At 35.0% G+C, this 23,383-nt stretch overlaps 2 protein-coding genes across 14 annotated transcripts; both read right to left on the minus strand.

The window, feature by feature from the left end:
- Positions 1–387: 387 nt before the first annotated feature.
- LOC101742817 (uncharacterized) lies at positions 388–12,052 on the minus strand. 8 transcript variants are annotated; one of them, XM_021352147.3, is made up of 9 exons: positions 11,698–12,052; positions 10,959–11,174; positions 10,073–10,165; positions 7,932–8,077; positions 3,451–3,616; positions 2,759–2,889; positions 2,433–2,570; positions 1,470–1,647; positions 388–650 (listed from the first exon to the last, which is right to left on the minus strand). In XM_021352147.3, the coding sequence occupies exons 3-9, from the start codon at positions 10,133–10,135 to the stop codon at positions 522–524; spliced, it is 951 nt and encodes a 316-aa protein (XP_021207822.1). In that variant the 5' UTR covers positions 10,136–10,165; positions 10,959–11,174; positions 11,698–12,052; the 3' UTR covers positions 388–521. The 8 variants fall into 8 exon arrangements, with proteins under 8 accessions (XP_021207822.1, XP_037871233.1, XP_021207824.1 ...); XM_038015305.2 differs by having other exon boundaries at positions 10,959–11,123; positions 11,762–12,048; XM_021352149.3 differs by having other exon boundaries at positions 10,959–11,123; positions 11,698–12,048.
- Positions 12,053–15,282: 3,230 nt separating this feature from the next.
- Positions 15,283–22,686, minus strand: LOC101736122 (uncharacterized). Of its 6 annotated transcripts, none has more exons than XM_038015474.2 (7): positions 22,566–22,686; positions 20,264–20,418; positions 18,433–18,598; positions 18,053–18,183; positions 17,464–17,601; positions 16,448–16,625; positions 15,283–15,426 (listed from the first exon to the last, which is right to left on the minus strand). In XM_038015474.2, exons 2-7 carry the CDS (start codon positions 20,407–20,409, stop codon positions 15,304–15,306), a joined length of 882 nt encoding a protein of 293 aa, XP_037871402.1. In that variant the 5' UTR covers positions 20,410–20,418; positions 22,566–22,686; the 3' UTR covers positions 15,283–15,303. The 6 variants fall into 6 exon arrangements, with proteins under 6 accessions (XP_037871402.1, XP_037871401.1, XP_037871399.1 ...); XM_038015473.2 differs by lacking the exon at positions 22,566–22,686 and adding an exon at positions 22,181–22,360 and having other exon boundaries at positions 20,264–20,409; XM_038015471.2 differs by lacking the exon at positions 22,566–22,686 and adding an exon at positions 22,181–22,358.
- Positions 22,687–23,383: the final 697 nt, after the last annotated feature.

Consider the following 23,383-nt stretch of genomic DNA (forward strand, 5'->3'; position numbering starts at 1 on the left):
CAAAAATTACGAATCCAGCATATCAAGAATCGGGTTTGAGTGGTGTCATATATTACAGAATTGATTCAATTAATTATTATGCTTAAGGCTTCGTCAAACAGAATGCTTAATTAGCGCGCGTCAGAGCGCTACGCTATGACGCTGAGATGTGATGTACTACTGTGGTAACATACCGTCACACAGAGCGCCAGCGCTATAAGCGCTATAGCGCTGGCGCTCTGTTTGACGGTATGTTACCATAGTTTATGTTACCATAGTATGAAAACACATCTCGGCGTCATAGCGCGGCTTTAGTTTAGCGCTATTACGCGCGCTAAGTACGCGTTCTGTTTGACGAAGGCTTTATAGTTTGCATCAATACAGAGTGGAATAAAATAAAATACAATCTGTAAAGTGTTCATTTAATATGATCTTTATGAGTAAAACAAAATAAAAAAAATATATTATGTGGTATTCGGTTTCTTTTTTGTCGACCTGTTATTCTTTTTTATTATTATCTATTTATAGTTTACCTAAGACTTTTACCTTTGTGCTATCGGCTTAATTACCCCTGATTGTCCTAAATGTGAATAGAGTGCTGCAAGATATTCTTCTGTATGGTAAATGAAATGTTGTATGTGAGGAGATTTGTCCCAGCACTTCCAGTTAACCTGTATTAAAAACGCAATTAAGTCAGTTTGGTATACTCCTAGATTTGGCTTATATGCATTATGTGCGTATGACGATTAGGAAATCGATTTGTATTTTTTGAAAAACTATAGCTTATTTATTGTAAGCTGGTGGTGGATTTTTTTATGTCACAGGTACTTTATTAAGTCTTTTGAGAAAATAATTCTTCGTCAAAATGTAGGTATATCTTTATGATTAACCAGCGGCCCGCCCCGGCTTCGCTTGCTTTCCAACATTGAATTATTTTTTTAAATCAGTTCAGTATTTTCGGAGCCTATTCAATACAAATAAACAAACAAATCTTTCCTCTTTATAATATTAAGTATAAGTATAGATATCATATTAATTAATATATTGTAACTCGTCTTTAGAATACGATATGAATAACAATCAGATGATTCTAGAACAAAGATAACAAGATTGATAATAGATAACATTCCTTTGACTCTAATTGATATAATAACAATATCAATTTCAGTATGAAAATATGCTTCCATTATTATTAGAACTATTATACTTTATATTATTATTATTCCGTTTTTTATTACCCAATGCCGAGTTTTGCTAAGAGTACCTACTAAGAATGAGTTACAAACTTAACCACCTTTTTATTCACCATAGCCGACGTTTTAATGGCTTTTTATACAAAAACATGGCTCGGCACATCTTGATAGCTGATACACCAAATCATCACTGAAGTCGTGTAATGTGACCTTAGACCTTACTGAATAATTGAGAAGCTTCTGTAGATGTAATTTCCGAGGTCAGAGGTGAGGAGATGAGGTCAGTGTTTAATTTACCTTGACTCCCAGAGACTTCCACGTGTCATGAGCGTGCCTACTTCGTTTGGCTGCGCCGATGGGATCCGTCAACGAACATAGGAACAGTCCCGGCGCTCGACAAGGTGTGTTGTGGTAAACTTGTGTTGCACGCATGTAGTGTTTAGTCGCCACATCATTTAACAATTTCATATGAAAGCTGGAATTAATTATCGTTTTAATTTTATTTTCAGTCACGTGCTTGCAAAAAACATGGTGCTTGACACGCTCATTGTCCATTAATATTATCTTTAAGAATTTTTGCTTTTTGTTCACATAATTAGTTATTAAAGCAAATTTGAAATCGTAATTTAAAGTTATTCTATGTATTTATGAAGTTCATTATATGTTCATGCTAGATTTTTTGTTTATATTATATAAAAATTGTAAATTGTGAAAGAGAGTAATATATAATGCTGGAGGCCAAGACCAGAAGAGAAAAAGGAAATATTAATTAGTGGGTATAAAAAATCTTTGTTTTTTTTTTTGTGTAGATTAACAGGCCGTCTCTTGGACCTTCTTATGTTAAGAGTCAACGTCGGCATTTAAATGAGAACGTCACCACCCAATTTCATATACGAGGTCGCATAAGTCTCCATTCATTGAAATAAACGATTATGATAAGACTACCAAGCCTACCGCCGCGGCAAGAACCTGCCGCGTGCAACAGAACCGCATGCGACCCTACCTTGAAATAAAATATTATTTAATTCCATTTCACCTCTGAACTGATGTAACAATTAATTTATAGATGACGACGCTTGCAGCTGAAAGTAAGTATTGTACTTTTTGACGAAGCATGTTGCTGATAACTTTATTTCTGTAATCTGACGAAGCATGTTGCGGATAATAACATGTACTTTTAGGTTAGGAATATTGTGTTCTTTTTTTTTATAATAAATAAATTTAAATTTATAGATCACTGTATTCACATAGCTCACTTACATTGTGTAAGCTCTGAGAGCTTTCTGGAGGATCTTATTCTTAGGGAACACAGCATTTGGAAGTCCAATGGGGATTTCATACACATCGGCTGGTGAGTCCCAAATTTGTGCGTTAACACGGTCGAGAACGGGTTGGTACCTGCACATATAAACATATATAAAACATAATATATAATTTGATTTCACAATTATGTATATATGGAAGGGGAATGTACACAATAAAATTTAGTTAGCAAAGAATTTGCATAGTAGCAAAAACATAGTGGTCAGGGTTGACAAGACTTAAAAAACTGAATTATTCATAAAATATTGATTATTAATAATAACCTTTCCTTGTTTTCTAAAGAATGAACCAGTAGTTCAGCCCATACATATGCTCCCACTGAGAATCCGTGTACGACGAGAGGACCGTAGGACGGATTGTTTTCTAAAAATTTCATCATGTCTGCCGCAATTATCTGAAATGAGGTATTTTAATAGAAATTAAACTGCCAAAACTAAACGGCTCTTTACATATTACCTGTTAGAGGTAGTAAGTAGATTGATTTAAGGTCGTTGACGTCAAACGTAGAGGATAATATGGATATGCCTCCAAAATACCGGAACCGGATATTTGTTCCGGAATTTTGAAATTAGCATGAATCTCTGTTTAAGGTGAAAAACGTATTAATAATATTAACTTACGCTACCAGTGCTAGCTAATTGTGAAAGAAATCAGTATTTTATTTTATATAAAAACACCTTGGAATAGTTACACCGTATTTTGTCCCTTTCTGTTGAATTAGAAATGACGCTTGCCAGTATGAGACAAAACTTAGACAGGGCTTTTTGTTACTTTATCTCATAAATATAGAAATTGTATCCGATGAGTATTAAAAAATTTTTTTTTCAATTTAAAAAAATAATCATTATGGATAAAATGGCATGTCCATATTATAATATCTTGACGCAAGTATATAAAATCAATCTTACCTACTCCGACCACTGCTGATATTACATACAATGATACATTAATATACCTTTGAGCCTTTGACTGGCCACATGAGTTGCATCGGCGAGCACGATACGGCCACAACGTCAAAGTCCTGCTCTAGGTAAACATTAGCGTACTTTAGTACGTGCTTGGGCTTCGCTAGCATCCAGTTCATCATTACGCATAGTGGTCTTTGAATCGGATTGTTTGTTCTGTAATAGTACAATCGGAATTTTATCTTTAGTGTTTTTTATTTTACTTTACAGAGATATGAAAATTATATCGATGTTGACCAATATATTGAAAGCGCATTTGGTACAGATGACCCCTATGTGTATCGCGGTTGGTTGATTTGGTATACAGTCTTGACACTGTTTCCTTTGGATAATTTTAGCAAAGTTTTCTGTGCGTAAATTTAAACAATTAAACATTTACCTCTCTGTACATTATAATTGAGAATTTGGTACTAAGTTTCAAGATGGGTGTTCATGGTATTCATTGTTATCCCCACGGAATAGATAAATAAGGTTGGAAAGGCCTTTGCTCTAATTTTGTATTAGAACTAGTGTCGCCGCTTCATCCCCACTATTTTAATTTCTACACATACACACATTGTAATTACAAGTATTTCGCACACAACAAAAACACCCACACATAAATCTCAGGACAGATATTCGTTCACAAACTAGCACAAAACACCCGTAGGCATACACACTCACACACGCAAAAGGCAATAAAAATGTTCACACACGCTAGTGCTTGATAAAATCGATATTCTTTATCGATAAATTATCTGATGAATGAATGGAGAAAATGAAACATGAAATAAATATTGAAAAAAAAAACTATTTCACTTTTATTAATTACAAATAGTCAAATGTCGCTGGAATAAAACGTATTTGTTAAGCAGTTGGCGCTTGCTATTAATTGCGAATGAATTTTTCAAAACTAAGTGTATTCTGATTTTTTTTATGGTAAAATCATTTACAGTAAAATGTTTAGAGCAAATAGTACTCGTCTTTGTCTCCAGTTTCCTCTACCTGTCACGTCAATCCATTGTTCCTTGGCGTTAGGTTCTTTAGGAAACCTAAAATTTTTAATTTACTGCATAAGTCAAATAGCATTTTACTTAGATTTTAATACGTCTTAGACAATATAGTAAATACCCGTAAATGAGAGGTCTACATGTCCCTTTATATTATACCTTCACTTTAACTCAATGATAATAATTCAATAATAATAATACATATTTATTTTACTCAAAATACGTCTCACTAAGAATATACTAGGTATCATTAATTAAATATAAAATAATGCAAAAATTATCCATGTCAAATGTAAATATAGTCGAGAATTCTGTCGATGATGATTTATTTCACCACATGGTTACCTCACTATCGACAAACTGCACCACGGCCAATCAGAGCAAAGGCCGAAATTTCAAAGATTGAAGTGTAGAGAACGTAATGCATGTAGTACATTGGAAGCTGACTTGGTCATTGCGTTCATTGGGCGAGTACACATCGCGCAATGTATGCTATTTATAACTTGCTGCAATAATATTGTTAATGTTTGGAATTTCATAATGCTCAGTATATCTTTATGTTTTAGACAAATAATATTGTAATTAAATGGTAATTTCGACTTACCGATCGAAAGATATACCTCCTCGCTCTATACTTGAGGTCTGATTTTTTGTTTTACAAGCTATAATTGCACAACACGGCATTATAAAGCGGAGATCTGTTCGCCAAAGTAGTCCGAAGCACACTAAGCGCGGTGAATGAAAGAATCGGTCGAGTTATGTTTGTACAATCATAACTGTGGCACGCTTGCCCCGCCTACATTACCATTCCAACCTTATTTATCTATTCTGTGGTTATCCCTGCTCCTCCGACTCGAAATTTAGAGCCTATATAGGACCCTCTAGCTCGAAATAAATCCGACTGAGAGCCCTGTAGTTCTTTAGTTCCAACTTTGAGTTCCAGAGGTCCGAACTTTCAACGAGAGGTCCGATTTTGAACCACTAAGTCCGTCAATATTATAACCCTTAATAAATTTATATTAATTACAATCTAATTATTTATATGATCTAAAAAATGAAAGTGAAATATGTACTACTACTACTACTACTACTACTGCGCTGGAGCTATGACCCCGAAATGGGTCTTGGCCTCCGACAATAAACGTTGCCATTTATCCCGGCGCTGCGCAACGCCTTGCCAGTCCGACACTTGAAGCTCAGGAAATTTCTTTCCACAGCGTCAGACCAGCGATACTTGGCCGTCCCTACGGGGTGACGTCTCTCCGGTACACCCGCATATACCAGTTTCACAGGCCGATCCTGCTCCACACGCACTACATGTCCGAGACATCCGAGCCTCCGCGCCTTCATCACCCTAGAATTTTTGGCCCACCAAAAAGCCTTTCAACATCTTTGTTTTTCCGGACGTGCCGACCTTTCGCTCAGTCACAAGAAGTTTCGTCTCTTCTTTCTGTATAAGCGTCCATGCTTCACATCCATACAGTAAGATTGGTCTGATTTTAACTGGTGGTAGGACCTCTTGTGAGTCCGCGTGGATAGGTACCACCACCCTGCCTATTTCTGCCGTGAAGCAGTAATACGTTTCGGTTTGAAGGGTGGGGCAGCCGTTGTAACTATACTTGAAACCTTAGAACTTATATCTCAAGGTGGGTGGCGCATTTACGTTGTAGATGTCTATGGGCTCCAGTAACTACTTTACACCAGGTGGTCTGTGAGCTCGTCCATCCATCTAAGCAATAAAAAAAAAGACTATACTCATAGTCTTGTATATCCGAATCTTGGTACTGTTTTTTTTTTAGTAACTTTGAAGAGAGAACCGGATGTATAATATAAATTTTAATATAATCGAAGTTATATTTAATATAAATTAAATAAAACATAACAATAGGATGCGCAGGTGGTTAATTAAATTGTGAATCGTTTTAATGAGAAATATTTTAGTTTAGTTTATTTAGCTGATAAAAGTAACATTGGATTTATTATCCATACTCCGCATACATATTAATGTTCTTTACTAATGATTGGAACTGCTACAATTTTGTAGCAGCTGATTATCAATTTTTTAAAAGCATGGTGTTATAAGTGTTTCAACTGAGATAGCTCTTACATTATCGGTTTCAGTGTATCAGTTGTAAGAGATCTACTGTAAGATAAGAAACGGCGGCCACCAAAAGCTATAAGGTGTGCTCAAAGCTTCTCTGCTTATTGCCACCAAAAAGGAATTGAAATAAATTTCAAACATAGTGAAAGAAAGACGAAAGTGTCTAAAAAATAGGTATAAACATGTAACAATTAATTTTTATTAGTAAGATGTCGTGTCTTAAAGAATAAGACGGCTTGTGTATTGCATCGAATGATGCAGCTATGCCGGTGTTCAAATTCCGCAGGCAGTACGTATTTCTATTCAAAAATGGCTTCTACCATGAAAGCTTAAAATGTTGACACATAAAACCCGCAAAAACTTTAATTAGTCTAAATTGGGACTTATACTTCAAATCTTAAGGTGGTGGCATACACGTTGTGTTTCCTATAGGTTCTGGCAACCACTTAAAATCAGGTGGGCTCGTTCACTCATCTAAGCTTTAAAAATACATTTATTTTAATGAGCGACATTGAATTGGGTGAAACCGAAATCATTTGAGTACATAACATAAATAACAAATGTTTTCTTTCGACAATTGTATTCAAAATTCCACGGTCGAATTTGTGGAAATATAAAAAATTACAGACATGAAGTTAAATATTTAACGTTTCTATGATAATAAACTTTATTAAAGGTTATTTTAGTAGATATTATAATGTTCGTACTTAGTAAAAACGTTTCGTAATAAGTATATTACAGTATTTGAAAGATTGAAAATGTATAGAAACAAAAAAAAACGGTTAAAATGTAGCTTCTGACTTCTGATTTTCGTGGTTGTAATCTTTGTTGTAAATATTAACTTACATTAACTCTCTTATAGATAAACGATGATCCTAAATTCAGACTACACCTTTATAGCTTCGTCCATGTTACCTGTTAATTGATTTTTGAAGTGAAACTTCCTTATCGGCGTTGGAAAAAATTTACCGTCACATTTTTCGGTTACGCGTCACTTTTTTCCGTTACGCGCCATCTGTTTTGTATTCATGTCTATGATAATAAAATCCTTTTGTTTAAACTTTATCTAATTTAACTTTTTTGTATTCATGTCTATGATAATAAAATCCTTTTGTTTAAACTTTATCTAATTTAACTTTATTTAACCAATTTCTAGAAAGTTGCATGTAGATCATTTTTCGAAAAATAAGGCCATAAAGAAGTTTCACTTCTTACGTGTGTACACTAGTACACGCACACATTTTTTTTTTTTAAAAAGATGTAGTGTTGTAAATAGGGAGTAAGATCGTAATGTACTTCGTGGCAGAATAAACTATTTAGGTATGTTCATTAATCTATCTACCTATGTATTAAAGATAAAGAATTCATGAAACATACTTACTTCATAGTATACGGGTCTAAAGTAATTTTTCTGTCTTCTTTGCTTATGTACTGCATGTTTTTACTGATGTTTTGCATGTGAACTGATCTGCACGAGAGCAGCGTTGCATCAAAAAAATCTGCGCGAACTGCTCCATTGTTAAAAACCTGAAATATGACGTCGGTGAGAGTGACAACAGATACAGTTTGAACAAATTAAAACAGTCTATCTCATTTTAATAGCTTCCTAAAACATCTGAAGCGAGAGTTCAAAATATGTATATCAATATAATATATATTGATATATATATTCCAATATATTCCAACTACTCGAGGATCAGATATTTCACTTATTCATAAATAAAATATAGCTCTGTATATAGGAAAATGATAAAGGGAAGAAGCAAAGATGGCGCTTGGTAGACAGACGTTTCGAATAATGTTATTCGGAATTTATTATACAGTCTATATATCTATAATTACAATTAAAAAAAAAACGCGTGCGTCCGGGGAAGTCCCGTTAAGTTAGGTTAACTTAATTCGATGTATATCTGGCTAATCGTGTGAAAGAGAAGGCTGATTTGTGGTGAAACTTAATTTCGAACTAACTTTCGATGACGGAGGAGCTACACCGAACATCCACCTGTGTGATGTGATAGCTTTCTGTCTGAGATAAGCAACAGATATTGTATAGTCAAGCGGTGGCAGAAACTTCTCGACTTCATAGGTCGAATGTGCCGAATTGCATTCCCGCAGTTGGTCCTAAAATATGGGTCCCCGAATTGATATGTGCGCTAACCGGTTTGAATCATCTTTTGTATAGCACCAACAGAATGTTCCATCTTCCTCAAAGACTACCCATGTTCCCCTTATACCCGTAAAGGGTGACTGGTTGGAACCCTTGAGCTACAGTCCTGTCGCGACTCCTTCCTTGGTTTTCAAGGTGATGGATCGAATTATAAGACCACGCATTTTATAATAATTTTTCGGTTTAATTTCTTGAATTTGTTCGACTACTTCAGTTGAAGTTATCTCGGAGCTCGCGGAGTCCTTAAGGGACTCTACAAGTCGATCGCTATCTTTTTGGATAGACAGAGCATCGCAATCATCGTTGACGGCTGCTGCTCTGACAATTTGATCCTTACCACTGGCGTTCCATAAGGCTTGTTGCTCTCTCCCAAGTATTTCATCTTGCATATCAATGACACGCTATCCATGATAGCATGCATTCCTAAATTGACGACAGCCCGAGGATGTGCGATATATCGGCGGTCAAAATGACTTTTATTATAGAGCCGCAATTCCAAGGATTACCCTTGCAAATATCCGTGTTAAATAAATGAAAAAAATGTATTTGAACCAAGTGTATCAAGATAAGATTTATGAGATGGTAGTTAAACCTTGATTAGTAATGAAATGTATTACGTCCTGGGAAGATGGCTCTGAATGTACTTTGCTTTTTTAAAATACTATTATCATATAATATTTAATCTTTAAAATAACGCCAATGCAATAATAAATTTACGTGTACAGGAAAAAAAACTTTTTTTTTAAATATAAGTATATTGCCAGACCTTATTGCAAGATTATCATGAATATTTGTCATTAGCGCGATTTGGATGTTTGCCGGCATATGTTGTTCCATGAACGCTACGCTAGATATCCTGGATAAGAATATGTGGCGGTGGCCATCATAGAACACAAGATATTTGGATAGATGCCTGAATCTCTCTTTCGAAAATTTCAAGATAAGTTTGAATATACACAAGTTCCGAACAATAAAAATTGGGCCGTCAGTATACCGAACAATATGAATCGCTCGATGGAAGATCTTTATACCCTTTGCCATAACCTCCTAAAAATATATAGATATGTATTGCTGGCTCTGTTTTTCTCACTTTAATATATACCAGTGTCTTGTATATTCTAATTTGTGAAATTGTTCAGTAAGTAGCCATGACCTTAGAGGTGTGGAAATTCTGACAGCCGCTTTTGCAATATTATTGTGATCTCAGTCTAGACAGAGTCAAAAGGCCTCATGTCCACCAGCACCTCTTTTGATTTCGCATATTATAGCGAATAAAATAATTATAAAACTACTTTTTCTTATCTTTGTCAGATTTGCAAATGGCGTAAATGATATTAGGATACATAAAAACTTACATTTGTCTGTCGTTTTCCGAAACTGATGAATAGTTGGATGGTGTTAAATTGAAAACGTCTCATATTGTTCAATGTTTAAGTTCCACTAGCACTCTGTGAGAAGGAAATGAAAATATGTTAAAGACGTTCAAAATTACAGCCCGACAAAAAGTGTAATACTCAGATGATGGTTTTATCGTAAAACAAGCGTCTGCTCAAATCTTCACCGACGATTCGCTTGGCTCGCTGTATCGACTAGAGTGACTAGACGAATGTTCAGAACGTTTCATGTTTGTTCAAATGATAATTGTCAGGCTATAAGTATTTCTTTAAGTATTCGGTTATTTAACATTGATTAATTCACATTTAATTCATTTACTGCGGAAAACCAAAAGATACACAACGAAGCATAAAAACGGCCAATATAATTATAATATGTATATAAGAGAAATTCAGTTAAATTATTAACTATTATGAATAATAATAATTCTCTCTCACTCCTCTATCATGCATATTGTTCGTAAAACGGAAATGTCGGTCAAAATTCGTAGATGCCACTATAGTGCCAATTTCTAGTGAGAAACTGTTATGTGTTCTTGTTTTTTTCAAGACTATGATTCCGTTATTCAGCACAAACAATTCTTCGTTTTTTTCATTGACTACAGATATCTCCAGATGGGCCACGGTATTCCACGTTATGATAAATATTATGATAGCTAGGGGTGTGACTTCGATCTCCAAATTAATGCCAATAAATACCTTGTTTCGTGGACAGAGCTTATGAATCTGCTGTTAATTTATATGAGTTTTCTTTTTATTGTGGCACACCATTTTTTATGTGAACGATAAATTACTGTTATGAAATAATACTATTGAAAATTTAAAGATATTTAATATTTGTTCTTACCGTGAATCTGTTCGGAGTATGCGTGTACTAAGAAGCAAATTCAACACGAACTGTGGCGGTGTCTGCGTACAGTTTCTTCTTCAGTAAGCATTCTTATGTTTTCATTGTTCTAGACGAAACTAGATATTTACTATTATAACTATAGTATTTAAGTACTGGATTACACTGACACAGCACAAAGCATGAAAATTTATTCATACAAAAAGAGACGCATCGCTAGTTTCGAAAAAATAAAATACTCAAAATAAAATTCAAACTTTGAAAATTACGAGCGTATTGTTGTTATTTGAATCGCTACGATTTTTGGAATGATTCATTCAGAAGTACCTAAATTGTTTTAATTTCACATTAAGTCAATGGTATTATGTCTACGATATAATACACTCGTATGTGTCGTGCAAACCGCGTGATGTGAACATGATACGTTTGAATATAAAATACATGTTAGCATAAGAATTCCGTATATGCATATTATTGCGAATACGAAGTTAATTAGCATTTTTACAATTTTAATTTTCAAAATATACATAATTATAATAAAAACTTTTTGATACTGAACTCAAACATTTAAAGTTTGTGTTAATTATATCGGCATTGTGGTTTGTATACACACGTATACAATACAAATCAATCCGTGGATCTATGTATAACGGTTCTAACTAGTTTGTTGAAAAAAACAAGAAATCAAAAGGATTTTTTTTAAGATAAGTAGACAAAATTGATGTAGGTACACTCTTACCACTGATACCTAATGTGCTCTTACAACTTTAAGATATAGTAGGTACAACACGATTTTTACGCACGTCTGTTTTCAATCATTATTAAAAGATAAAAGTTTTATATCAATATTCGTCTGTTGCACATATAATCGGAAATTGTTATCTAAAACACAGCTCTACGTAATTATTTTGTATGAACACTCCATACAATACACAACTATTAAAAATTATTTGTAAACAAGTTAGACACACAAGTGCTTTATATCGATTTTGATGCGAAACGCAAGCAATGAACTTAGCAACATAACGAATGTATGTGAGATCTTTGACTTTCATCGCTCGCACACAGTCAGTCAGTCAACCTACCTACATGACTAAATAAGGTGTCTGTCTGTCTGGCTTACATTCAAGACTTGGACGTTTTTAATACGCTTTTATTAGCTTCAGACGTTCGTATATATGTATGTTTGTAACGGAATCTTTGAACATGATTTTGACCCCCTTAAAACTTCGGATTAAATTGAAATTTGGTATATTTATTAAGGACGGATGACAATTCAATATTTAAAAACAAATTGAAAAAGATATTGAAAAAAAATTTTAATTCAACTAAAAAATGAAAAATAAATAATAGTTTAAAAAAACTAACAAAATACCTACGGTTTTATAGAGAATCCAACTAAAAAATAGAAAATGAATTTTAATAAATTTGAATTAAGAATAGTGTAAGAAAAAAATATTTTATTGTAAAAAAAGCGTGGGGTGCTTTTCAGGATATTATCAAAATAACCCTTCCACTCATATCTGTTCATAAAATATTTATAACTACTTATACCACGCACCCGTTTTTTTAAGCTATCATTTATTTTTATTGAAATTACGTTCGAATTTATGTAATGCATCTTTAATTTTTGGTTACGATTTTTTTGTCGCTTAGATGGGTAGACGAGCTCTCGGCCGACCTGGTGTTCTAACCATAACTCATAGACATCCACAACATAATTAACGCTAATGACCGTGAGACATGAGTTCTAAGTTTTACAATATAACGGCTACCACACCCTTCAAACCGCATTATTACAGCAGAAATATTTAGGTAGGGCGGTCAGTAATTACACAAATTATAATTTTTGCGGATTTCATTTTTGTTATAAGACTTTATTAGTTTTGTAGTAGTTTTAATGTTTTATTAGTTTTCAAGTTGTCGTGATCTAAAAGATAAGGTACTCAATTTGCTCGTATCAAGTACTTCGACTATGCCGGTGTTCAAACCTCGCCGTTAGATACTAATTTTTGTAATGAAATACGTATTTAAAGTATTCTCTATTCCCATCTAAGCAATAAAAAAAAGCTTAGGTAGGTTAAAAAAAAAATTAATACACGCTCCAATTTGGTTCGAACAAACCACGAATTTGGTTTGCTACTAAACCAGATCTGACCGTCTGAAGCGTGGTCTTGCGAACATAATTATTATTAACTAGCGACCCGCCCTCGCTTCGCTTCGGAAACATTAAAACACACATGAAAAAAATAAAAAAAAAATAAAAAAAATTAGAAAAAGTAGCCTATGTTCATCAGGGACAATGTCGGCTTCTAATGGAAAAAGAATTTTTCAAATCGATCCAGTAGTTTCGGTGCCTATTCGAAACAAACAAACAAATCTTTCCTCTTTATAATATTAATTATAATATTAAGTATAGACTAGCTGACCCGGCAGACTTCGTAGTGCCACAATCGATAAATAAAAGCGGCTCTAAATAAAATAATAAAGTGCTTATTTTTATGCAAAAAAGTGTACAATTTGTTTTCTTATGGCGGCTCATGGCCTCCTAGATTTTTTTAGTTGCGCATGCGCGTGACGGAACCAAAGGTTTCGCCACACCCTAAACTTTTGTATAAAATAAACTAAAAACAAACAAAAAGGAATCCGTCCGACGTGGGACATATCAAAGGCAAAATAAAATTGTTATTTTTATTTAATTCCGAGCATTTTCATATTTATCTACCTTTTAAACCTTCTCTGGACTTCCACAAATAATTCAAGACCAAAATTAGCCAAATCGGTCCAGTCGTTCTAGAGTTTTAGCGAGACTAACGAACAGCAATTCGCTCCACTTCGATAAAGCGGCACGACACGAGAACCCTCTCATCGTGGCCGCCGGTAACTACATTCCTGATCCTGCGGAAAGAATGGAAAGCAGTCGACGTTGCCCAAAACACGTCATCTCGGATCCTCCCGATCCACTAACGGTGCTTCTAGGTACTTCAAGCACCGGTCACCATTCTCGTCGAACCCGTCGCTTGCGACGAAGGGCTCGACGAGTAAATTAACTCTCAGACACAGCCCACTGAGTTTCTCGCCGGATCTTCTCAGTGGGTCGCGTTTCCGATCCGGTGGTAGATTCTGCGAAGCACGGCTCTTGCTGGGTAGGGTTCGTGTTAGCATCGTCGTCAGGTTTGAGCCCCGTGAGCTCACCTACTAGTTACGGTTACGCTGGAATAGCCTCTCTAGGCTACCAGCTTAGGTAGGAAAAAAAAAAAAGCAATTCGTTTTTAAATAATCGACGCTTGAAAGGCAAACGTGACTAAGCGACAGTGCGTGAACTTTACAGTAGACTAATTTAAAGTTGAAATACCTAAAAAAAATTCTATTTTAACGAATTTAGCTGTAGGATTGAAATGATTTTATTAGACCTAGAAATATATTTTTTTTGCTCATCGAATATGGTTATTGCCTATCATTTATGTACAAAGCAGTTATTGTCGCTTAGTCACGTTTGCCTTTCAAGTGTCGAATTTTATAGATCGAGTCTGCCTTAGTTTGCTAGTTTGCAGATCGGATATGGTTGCTCTATACCGAATCTGCTCGTGTGGACAGTTAGGCCAAAAAAACTACGACTCGTTGTGCTTAGGATATTAAGTGCATTATCTATCATAGATAATATATTTAATTTGTAAGATCTGGAACGCCAAGAAAGACGGCCGCGCGGGCGCTCATTTTACAGCAGGCGTTACCACCATATATTTTTGTTCAACGACATAATGACAGCCGTGTGCACTTGAAGACGTCCGTGAAACGACTGTCCGATCAGTCCGATCTGGTCGTCTGTAGCGAGAACTGATTGGGTAGGCAAATTTGGTCTGCCAGACCAATTAGAGCGTGTGTTAATATTATACTTTTAGTGTTCCCGGTAACACTGAGCGTCCTTGTTACGGCAGACCAACATGATGGGACAATGTGGGTAGGATGTTAAGAGCAGAAAATTTTGTCTACCCTCCTTCTAGTCCATTTTTGGGTTTTATCACAGGAACACGATCATTCGCCACAATAATTTACAACTACGGGTACTTCTTCAAGACCCTTTTAAAATGCATCGTTTTGTATCAAACCTAAAAATAAATATGACTCGTTTGATAACTCATCAGGTAATTTCAGGGCTTCAGTTATTTCGCAAAATCTTCGCAAGATCATGCAAAGCTTGTGGAGTAATCACTGAAACTGAACAGTGATAGCCGCCAGGTCTGCGTTAAACCTGAATATATCGAGATGTGGAGATTTCATGTTTGGAAGAAAAAGAAATAATTCGACACGAAATAAAAATAAATTGTGGTCATGAGTTTTCTATTTATCTAACAGAAGTCATTATCCCGGATTGCTGCAGATGTGAATAGATCGCTGCAAGATACTCTTCTCGATTGTAAATCAAATGCTTTACATGCGGTGACTCGTCCCAACATTTCCAGTTAACCTAAAATTTGAAAAATGAGATATTACGAATATTGCGTAACAATTAATCCCAATTTGAAAAAAGTTAATTTTTAGTCACCATATAGGTCGTATAAACAACGCTATCAACACAGTAATATTAATAGTAATGACCTTAAAGTAAACATTTTCATTTGTTGAGCCAAGCGTAAATACCTACTTTGTACTTTCATCTTATTTGTTAAACTACGAATTCGCATGCATACCTATGTTATTTGGAGTGCATCTCCATCGCAAATATCTAAGTACATAATTTCATTTAAAAACAAATACAATTTTTGAAGTCGTCCTGGCTATGCGAATATGCTGGTGTTCAGATTCCGCAGGTAAGTAACATTTTTTCTAGTGGATTAACTACATACTTAGCACATATTCACGAATGACGGAATAAAATTGTATAATGTTACAAAACAAACCCGCAAAATTATAATTTGCGTAATTACTGGTGGTAGGACCTTTTGTGAGTTCACACGGGTAAGTACCACCACCCCACCTATTTCTGCCGTGAAGCAATAATGCGTTTCGGTTTGAAGGGTGGGGCAGCCGTTGTAACTATACTGAGACTATATATAATATTATAACTATACTTATATTTCAAGGTGGGTGGCGTATTTACGTTGTAGATGTCTATGGGCTCCAGTAACCACTTAACAACAGGTGGGCTGTGAGCAGGTCCAACCATCTATGCAATAAAAAAATAAAAATAAAAGTTCTTCCACTAGCTGGATGACATTAGTCGGTTGACTGCCGTAATGTAAGATCTTGAAATTATCTGAAATTCTTTGATAGCTACCGCTGTTTATTTGGCTCCTCATTTCCCATTGTTTTCAAATAGTGATTTTAAATATTATGTGTACAGGCCGTCACGACGCGCAAGGTCTGTTAGCATTGTCGTTTTTACTTTGTGAGATCCATAAAAGACCAAAATGACCAAAACCATAAATAAAACCAAACGGTCTAAGGTCTCAAAAGGGTCTGATTTTATTAATAACTTAATTAGGTACCTCGATACCCAGAGATTTCCAAGTGTCGTGGGTTTGTTTAATTCGTTTGGCAGCTGCGATGGGATCCGTTATAGAACAGAGAAACAGGCCGGGAGCTCGACAAGGTGTGTTGCGGTAAACGTCCGTCGCCCGTAAGTAATGTTTCGTCCCAGTGTTATGGAATAATTTCAAATGAAAACTGAAATTGTTGACATCAATTTCTCTTGAATTAATACGACAGGATAAATTATTATGCGTGAATAATTTAAAGTGATCCAACCATTATAGACAGATTTAGTAGTTTATCTGACTGACATAAGTGATTATCGCTGGAAAACGGTGTTACATATTTACATCTCTTTGAGCTCACCCACAGAACTAAGCAAAAAAAAATCTTGGGAAATCAAACGCTATTTCAGGACAGTAATATCATGGATATCTGACTTTATCTCTCATATCATGTACAGAGAGAGAACTAAAATAATGTAAAAACATAAGCATGCTGTCTCAGTTTTCGGTTCACCTTAGAACTATCATTTTAGGAATAGTTATAGGCTATATCAACTAACATTTTAGGAATGTGTAGCTATAATTAAAACTAGTTCGTTTCGTTTCCAAATGATTCTTGTCCACCTGATGGTTGTCTGGAAGAGATCGCTCTTAGCGATAAGACCGCCAATTGTACTTTTTTGTGTTTAATGTATCGCTCGCACTGTTTATTTGTTTTTTGGTGTACAATAAAGAATACTCTCTCTCTCTCTCTCTCTCTCTCTCTCTCTCTCTCTCTAGTTTTACGGGTTAGTCTTGCGTTTGTGTATTATTTCCGACATTTAGAGACAGTTTTCGTGGTTAAATTAGGCTTGTAAAAGATAGCAAAATTCACTGTGTACAAGCACATAGCAAGCAACAATCGTAAAAGAGAAATAATAATCACCTAATCGATCTGATGTATAAAGAAGAATCACCTGCTTAATTATCAATTCTAGTATAACTATTTGTTGATTCTTACGTTCATATTAATTTTTATGTTGACTTACACACAATACGCTGTAAATGCTTTCCGGAGAATTTTATTATTAGGGAACACAGCGTAAGGAAGTCCGAGATGTAATTCATATACGTAGGTCGTTGAATCCCAAATTTGAGAAGTGACATGATCAAGTACTGGCTTATATCTGAAAATTGTTAGTGAAAAAAAAATGAAATGTGGAAAAACATATACTTTTTTGCGGTCAATAAATAAAATATGTACAGAAAAGGTAATATAGTGACTTGATGAACTTTTAAATGCGACTATGATTATGTTCTTTTCTGTAGCCATGACAAAGGGTATGCGAATTTCATGGTAACTGTTTCAATAGTTAAGTCGTGAAAGTATGAAGAACAAATTCAATTTTAATATTTAATATGAAGTAGTATATAGTCGAAGCGAGCTTATAATAAAAATATATTATGTATATTTTATATATGGGTGAGCTAACGGCCCCCTAGGCGTTTCTTATTCTTCTTTTTTAAGTATGGCAATTGGCTTCTTGCGGTGCCCTTATTGCCAGTGTCGAGCTTATAAAAATCTTCTGCTGAATGTTCAGCTACAGGTGAATGTAACAAATTATTAATTTATCAAACCTTTTTATATTTTCCAAAGATTTAACTAGTAACTCAGCCCAGACGTAAGTGCCTACAGAGAATCCATGTATGACAAGCGGGCCGTAGGCTTGGTTATTTTCTAAAAAGTTCATTAGGTCTGCGGCTATTAACTGGAACGAGAACATTGAAATGAGCAAATTATAACATTGAAAAATATATCTCCCGTATATTTGTATGTACTGTATTGTAATTATACTTGAGACCTTTAGAAATTATATCTTAAGCTGAGTGGCGTATTTACATTGTAGATGTTTATGGGCTGCAGTAACCACTTAACACCAGGTGGGCTGTGAGCTCGTGCAGCCATCTAAGCAAATAAAAAAAATAAAAAAAATAAAAATATGGATTCAAACGATTACCTTTGCACCTTTGACTGGCAACATGAACTGCATCGGCGAGCATGACACAGACAATACGTCGAAGTCTTGCTGTAAGTAAATATTTGCGTACTGTAGTACATGTTTGGGCTTTGCTAGCATCCAACTCAGGATTATACAGAGGGGCCTATTAGTCAAATTGTTTGCTCTGCAATGATATTAAATTGTTATTTATCGAAAACTTATCCAAGTCAGCACAGATATAGTTAAGCAAAATCGCTAAAGTTGTAGTGAAACTGCGAACGAGAAGGATTTCCAACGAGTAAATTAAAGTAAATAATAAATAATAAATAAATATTTACTAACAGTCACGCCACGTTAACTGGTCCCGTGATAAGTTCGTAAAGAACTTGTGTTACAGGTACCAGATAACGGATATAAATATAAGATTTTTAGCCCTGGAAAAGACATTTATATTTATCATACAAATATTTTCCCTTGGCGGGATTACGAACCCGCGACCCCCTTGTGTAGTGACCATGTCACTTACCACTACACCAGACGGCCTTTTGTGTCTGGGTGCCGACACGACCGAATTTTGTTTGTTCGAAATTTGTATATTTGCAAATTTATCTTGTAAATGTCGTTAGTGTGATTCAGGCTCTAACCTAGTGTAATTTTGCATCTATAAAGAAAATTTGTATGTTGGCTTTTTATTGGAGGATTGCTTGTCTACACAGGGATTACATAAAATGTACATGCGAACGGTTAAGTTTTCGTTGTATGGGGTTGTCCGAAGAAACACTAAATTATTTATACTTTCTAATCCCGAGAGATATTTAAGAGCGCTTATTAGATATTACAAGCACTTGCCGAAACAATAATATCTATTATTGTTATTATATATCTAATATTTAAAATTCTCGTGTCACGGTGTGCGTGATTGAACTCCTCCGAAACGGCTCGACCGATTTTCATGAATCTTAGCGTGCACATCGGTCAGGGCTGAGAATCGAACATCATCTATTTTTCATCGACCATAATTTTAAGGGTGGTCCACCCCTAATTTTTTTATTTATTTTTTAGACAAAATTTTTTGTTTTTATTTTTTTATGATACAGTATACAAAAATACATACAACCCTAAATTTTCACTCCTCTACAATCAACCATTTATTTTTTATTTGCTAATTAAAAACTTTAAATTTTTATGCTAGAATTTTGTTTTTAATTTTTTATGACTTAGAATAAACAAATTCATATTACTCTGAAATTTTCACCCCTCTACGATCAACCCCTATTTTTTATTTGTTAATTATAAACTTTAATTTTTTGGCAAAATTTTCATTTTTATTTTTATTTTGTCATGACTTCAAAATAAAAAAATACATATTACTCTCAATTTTCACTCTTATACGATCAACCCTTATTTTTATTTTTTTATTTTCTTTAGCACGTAAAATGGGTGAACGGATTTGGAGTAAATTTCGCACAAAGATTGTTTTTATTAAACTTATATATAACCTATATTAGTATTATTAGATAGGATATTCTGTAAAATGACATGACCCGGTCAATTTCGAGTACATGATAAATACATATCATATGATAAATATGAGAATTATCGGCAAAGATTTAGTGTACTCAATGTAGTTTCTTGCACGACTAATACGATGAAATAATATACTTATAAATATAAAAAATTAAAATGCGTTATTAGTGGCGTATTAAAAGGCAAAAACCTGCCACTTATTTCTGCCGCGAAGTTTTTGTCGTTCTCGTGTCTCAAGGCTGTGAGATATTCTGCAAATCAACACAATAATACAACAATAAAAACAAACAACATTAGAAAAATAAAACACCTAAGTACTCACTTCATGGTTTTAGAATCTACTTTAATGTTTCTGTCATCATTGCTTATGTATTGCATGTTTTTATTTATTGTTTGTATATGAACACGTCGGCTTAATGGTTGTATTAACGCAAAGTTTCCCAACTGAACTGAAGTGATTTTGGACATCTGTGAAATCTAAATATATATATTAAAATAAAATAAATTATACATCCTTTAGTGTTATGAAAGACGAAATGGATACCCGAGATAATGCGCTTGTACCGCCTCTCAAATATCATCAATAGGGTTCTGTCTTCCTGTACCTAAGGTCGCCTGCATTTGCACTAGTTCCAAGTTTTGGAATTGTATAGATCGGTGAACGAACTAACGGCTTTTTTTTATTGCTTAGAGCCTATAGACATCTAGAACGTAAATGCGCCACCCACCTGAGATATAAGTATAGTTATAATATTATACCTAGTCGGGTCATAAATTCTGTCACATGTTTAATGTAAAATAATTGAAACAAGTTTATTCATTATGTAACCATTCATATACCAAAATGAACTTAACAAAACATAGATTCTTATGACACTAAAGTTTATTCAAAATGACCTCCGTGATTTTACTCCTTGATATTTTGATACTTATAAGAAAGCTTAACTGTAAAATCCAACAACAAGCTTCATACAATCCTAAACACTGCACCAGATTGGACTCTCAATCTCAATTCTCAAAATTCCTCTCTCAGCAACGCTATGATTGCTGTTGATCTATTGATTGCTAATATCGACTGGAAGAGAATGCCCATGGCATTAAGTCCGCCTGTGTACAAGTTTTGTTTTGTGCATAAAGTATAAATAAATAAATAAATAATATCGTCGCAATATCGTCTCACATCCGTCACTGGACCCTTTTTTTCCTACCTAAGCTGATAGCCTTGAGAGGCTATTTTACTCTCAGTAAGCTGTGTCTGTGGGTTAATGTACTCGTCGAGCCCTTCTTTTTTTTTTTTATTGCTTAGATGAATGGGCGAGCTCACAGCCCACCTGGTGTGAAGTGGTTACTGGAGCCCATAGACATCTACAACGTAAATGCGCCACCCATCTCGAGATATAAGTTCTAAGGTCTCAGTATAGTTACAACGGCTACCCCACCCTTCGAACCGAAACGCATTACTGCTTCACGGCGGAAATAGGCGGGGTGGTGGTACCTACCCGTGCGGACTCACAAGAGGTCCTACCACCAGTGATTACGCAAATTATAATTTTGCGGGTTTGGTTTTTATTACACGATGTTATTCCTTCACCGTGGAAGTCAATCGTAAACATTTGTTGAGTACGTATTTCATTAGAAAAATTTGTACCCGCCTGCGGGATTCGAACACCGGTGCATCGCTACATACGAATGCACCGGACGTCTTATCCTTTAGGCCACGACGCGACGACTTCAAAACAAGCCACTTCGTTGCAAGCGACGGGTTCGAGGAGAACGATAACCGATGCCTGAAGTACCTAAAAGCACCGCTAGTGGATCAGAAGGATCCGAAATGACGTGTTTTGGGCAACGTCGACTGCTTTCCATTCTGTCCGCAGGATTGGGAATGTAGCTACAGGCGGCCACGATGAGAGGGTTCTCGTGTCGTGCCGTTTTATCGAAGTGGGCATTGGACCAGTTCATTCATACTACATACATGGAATCACTTTGCTCATCGATAATGAATGGTGTTTTTTGAGCACTTTGACGTGTCCTTCCTTCATTTTGAAAGGAGTCCTAAGTGTCATTCAGCTATCCAGCTGGGATTGCTGATGTTAATTTGCATCTTTGACCGCTCACTTGATGGTGATAGGTCGTACGCTCGTCTAACTTCAAAAACAGTATAAAACTTGGTAGTCTGTCTAAAATACGAATTGCGGTTTGGAAATTTTCTGTACAAATTGTCTATAAGGTTACTTACATTTTTCAAATAAAGTTGGAGCTTTCCTAAATGTGCGATGAATAAGTTTGTTCGGCCTTGAAAACAGCTCATTTTGATGAAAAAGCGAAAAGAGTACTACTGGCTTCACGGAGAATGTATGTTATCTTATATTCATCGTGCAAGTTGATTTTTCGAGGTGAATTTAAATACTAACTAAGCGAAAACAAATTCAAATAAAATATATCAACCGATTTTGTAAAAAATGATAAATATGTATAAATAGTTTGGTAATGTTATAGGTACGGAACTTTAAGCCTTTAATTTTAGTTTATACATACATACATACATTAAACGAATAAAATAATTTAAATTATAATGATTCTCTTCATTATTATTTTTGTCTTCTATAGTAATGAAGACTTACTTTTCCAAAGAATTCCTTCTATTTAATTCAATCCTTCCATCCAATCTAATTAAATACGATTTAATGCCAATTAAATACTTTTCTGACATGAAATTGTACGCGCTTACAACAGAAAATGTGTTGTGGATTGGCCGGAACGGCACCTTTTCATACAAACTTAAGGTGCAGATAAAGTATTGGACGACACTTCGATAAGATGTATTTTTATGTAGCATGTTTTGATAATCTGTCCAACCGTACCTTTTGAAATTATACTTAGTAAATAAGTACGATATCAAAAGTTATAGGATGGTTATAGGCATGGTTAAAGGCATTTTAAAAGGGTAAGGTAAAGGTATTAGCCGCTTTATCCAAGTCGAACAACTTTTCGTTAGTTTTCTTTTCGAAGTCGAACCAAATTACAAAATCGAGAAAGTAACCGCGGGGCATGCTTGTGTATGTCATACCTCCGCTTTGTTTTTATAGATGTTTCTTGTTTGTTTAATTAATATTTAAATTTAAGAATAATGATTAATTTTGCTTGTTTTTCTGACACATTACTGCTTCGATCAACAATATTAACATAACAACAATAGTTATTATTGTCGATCGAAGCATTTTTTTTCCTCTACCTGTGCTGATAGCCTTGAGAGTAATTTCAGCTTCTCGTTGACGTGTAGGTGAGCTCACGGGGCTCTAACCCGGAGTGTTGCTAATACTGGCCCTAGCAAGAGCAGTGCTTCGTAGAATCTACCACCGGATCGGAATCGCGACCCACTGAGAAGATCCGGCGAGAATCTCAGTGGGCTGTGTCTATGAGTTAATTCACTCGTCGAGCC

The sequence above is a fragment of the Bombyx mori genome, chromosome 14 (assembly GCF_030269925.1).
Source record: "Bombyx mori chromosome 14, ASM3026992v2".
Taxonomy (NCBI): domain Eukaryota; kingdom Metazoa; phylum Arthropoda; class Insecta; order Lepidoptera; family Bombycidae; genus Bombyx; species Bombyx mori.

What these genes read in the sequence shown, in the direction of transcription:
- LOC101742817 (XM_021352147.3), bottom strand. Translation starts at nt 10,135, where the DNA reads ATGAGACGTTTTCAATTTAACACCATCCAACTATTCATCAGTTTCGGA. An exon ending in TTAGACCCGTATACTATGAA is followed by an intron (nt 3,617 to 7,931) that starts GTAAGTATGTTT and finishes GTACTATTACAG; the next exon opens with AACAAACAATCCGATTCAAA. An exon ending in GCTCTCAGAGCTTACACAAT is followed by an intron (nt 1,648 to 2,432) that starts GTAAGTGAGCTA and finishes AATTAATTCCAG; the next exon opens with CTTTCATATGAAATTGTTAA.
- LOC101736122 (XM_038015471.2), bottom strand. Translation starts at nt 22,252, where the DNA reads ATGAGCTGTTTTCAAGGCCGAACAAACTTATTCATCGCACATTTAGGA. An exon ending in TCCAACTTTATTTGAAAAAT is followed by an intron (nt 20,419 to 22,180) that starts GTAAGTAACCTT and finishes ATATATATTTAG; the next exon opens with ATTTCACAGATGTCCAAAAT. An exon ending in TCTTTGGAAAATATAAAAAG is followed by an intron (nt 17,602 to 18,052) that starts GTTTGATAAATT and finishes AACAATTTTCAG; the next exon opens with ATATAAGCCAGTACTTGATC.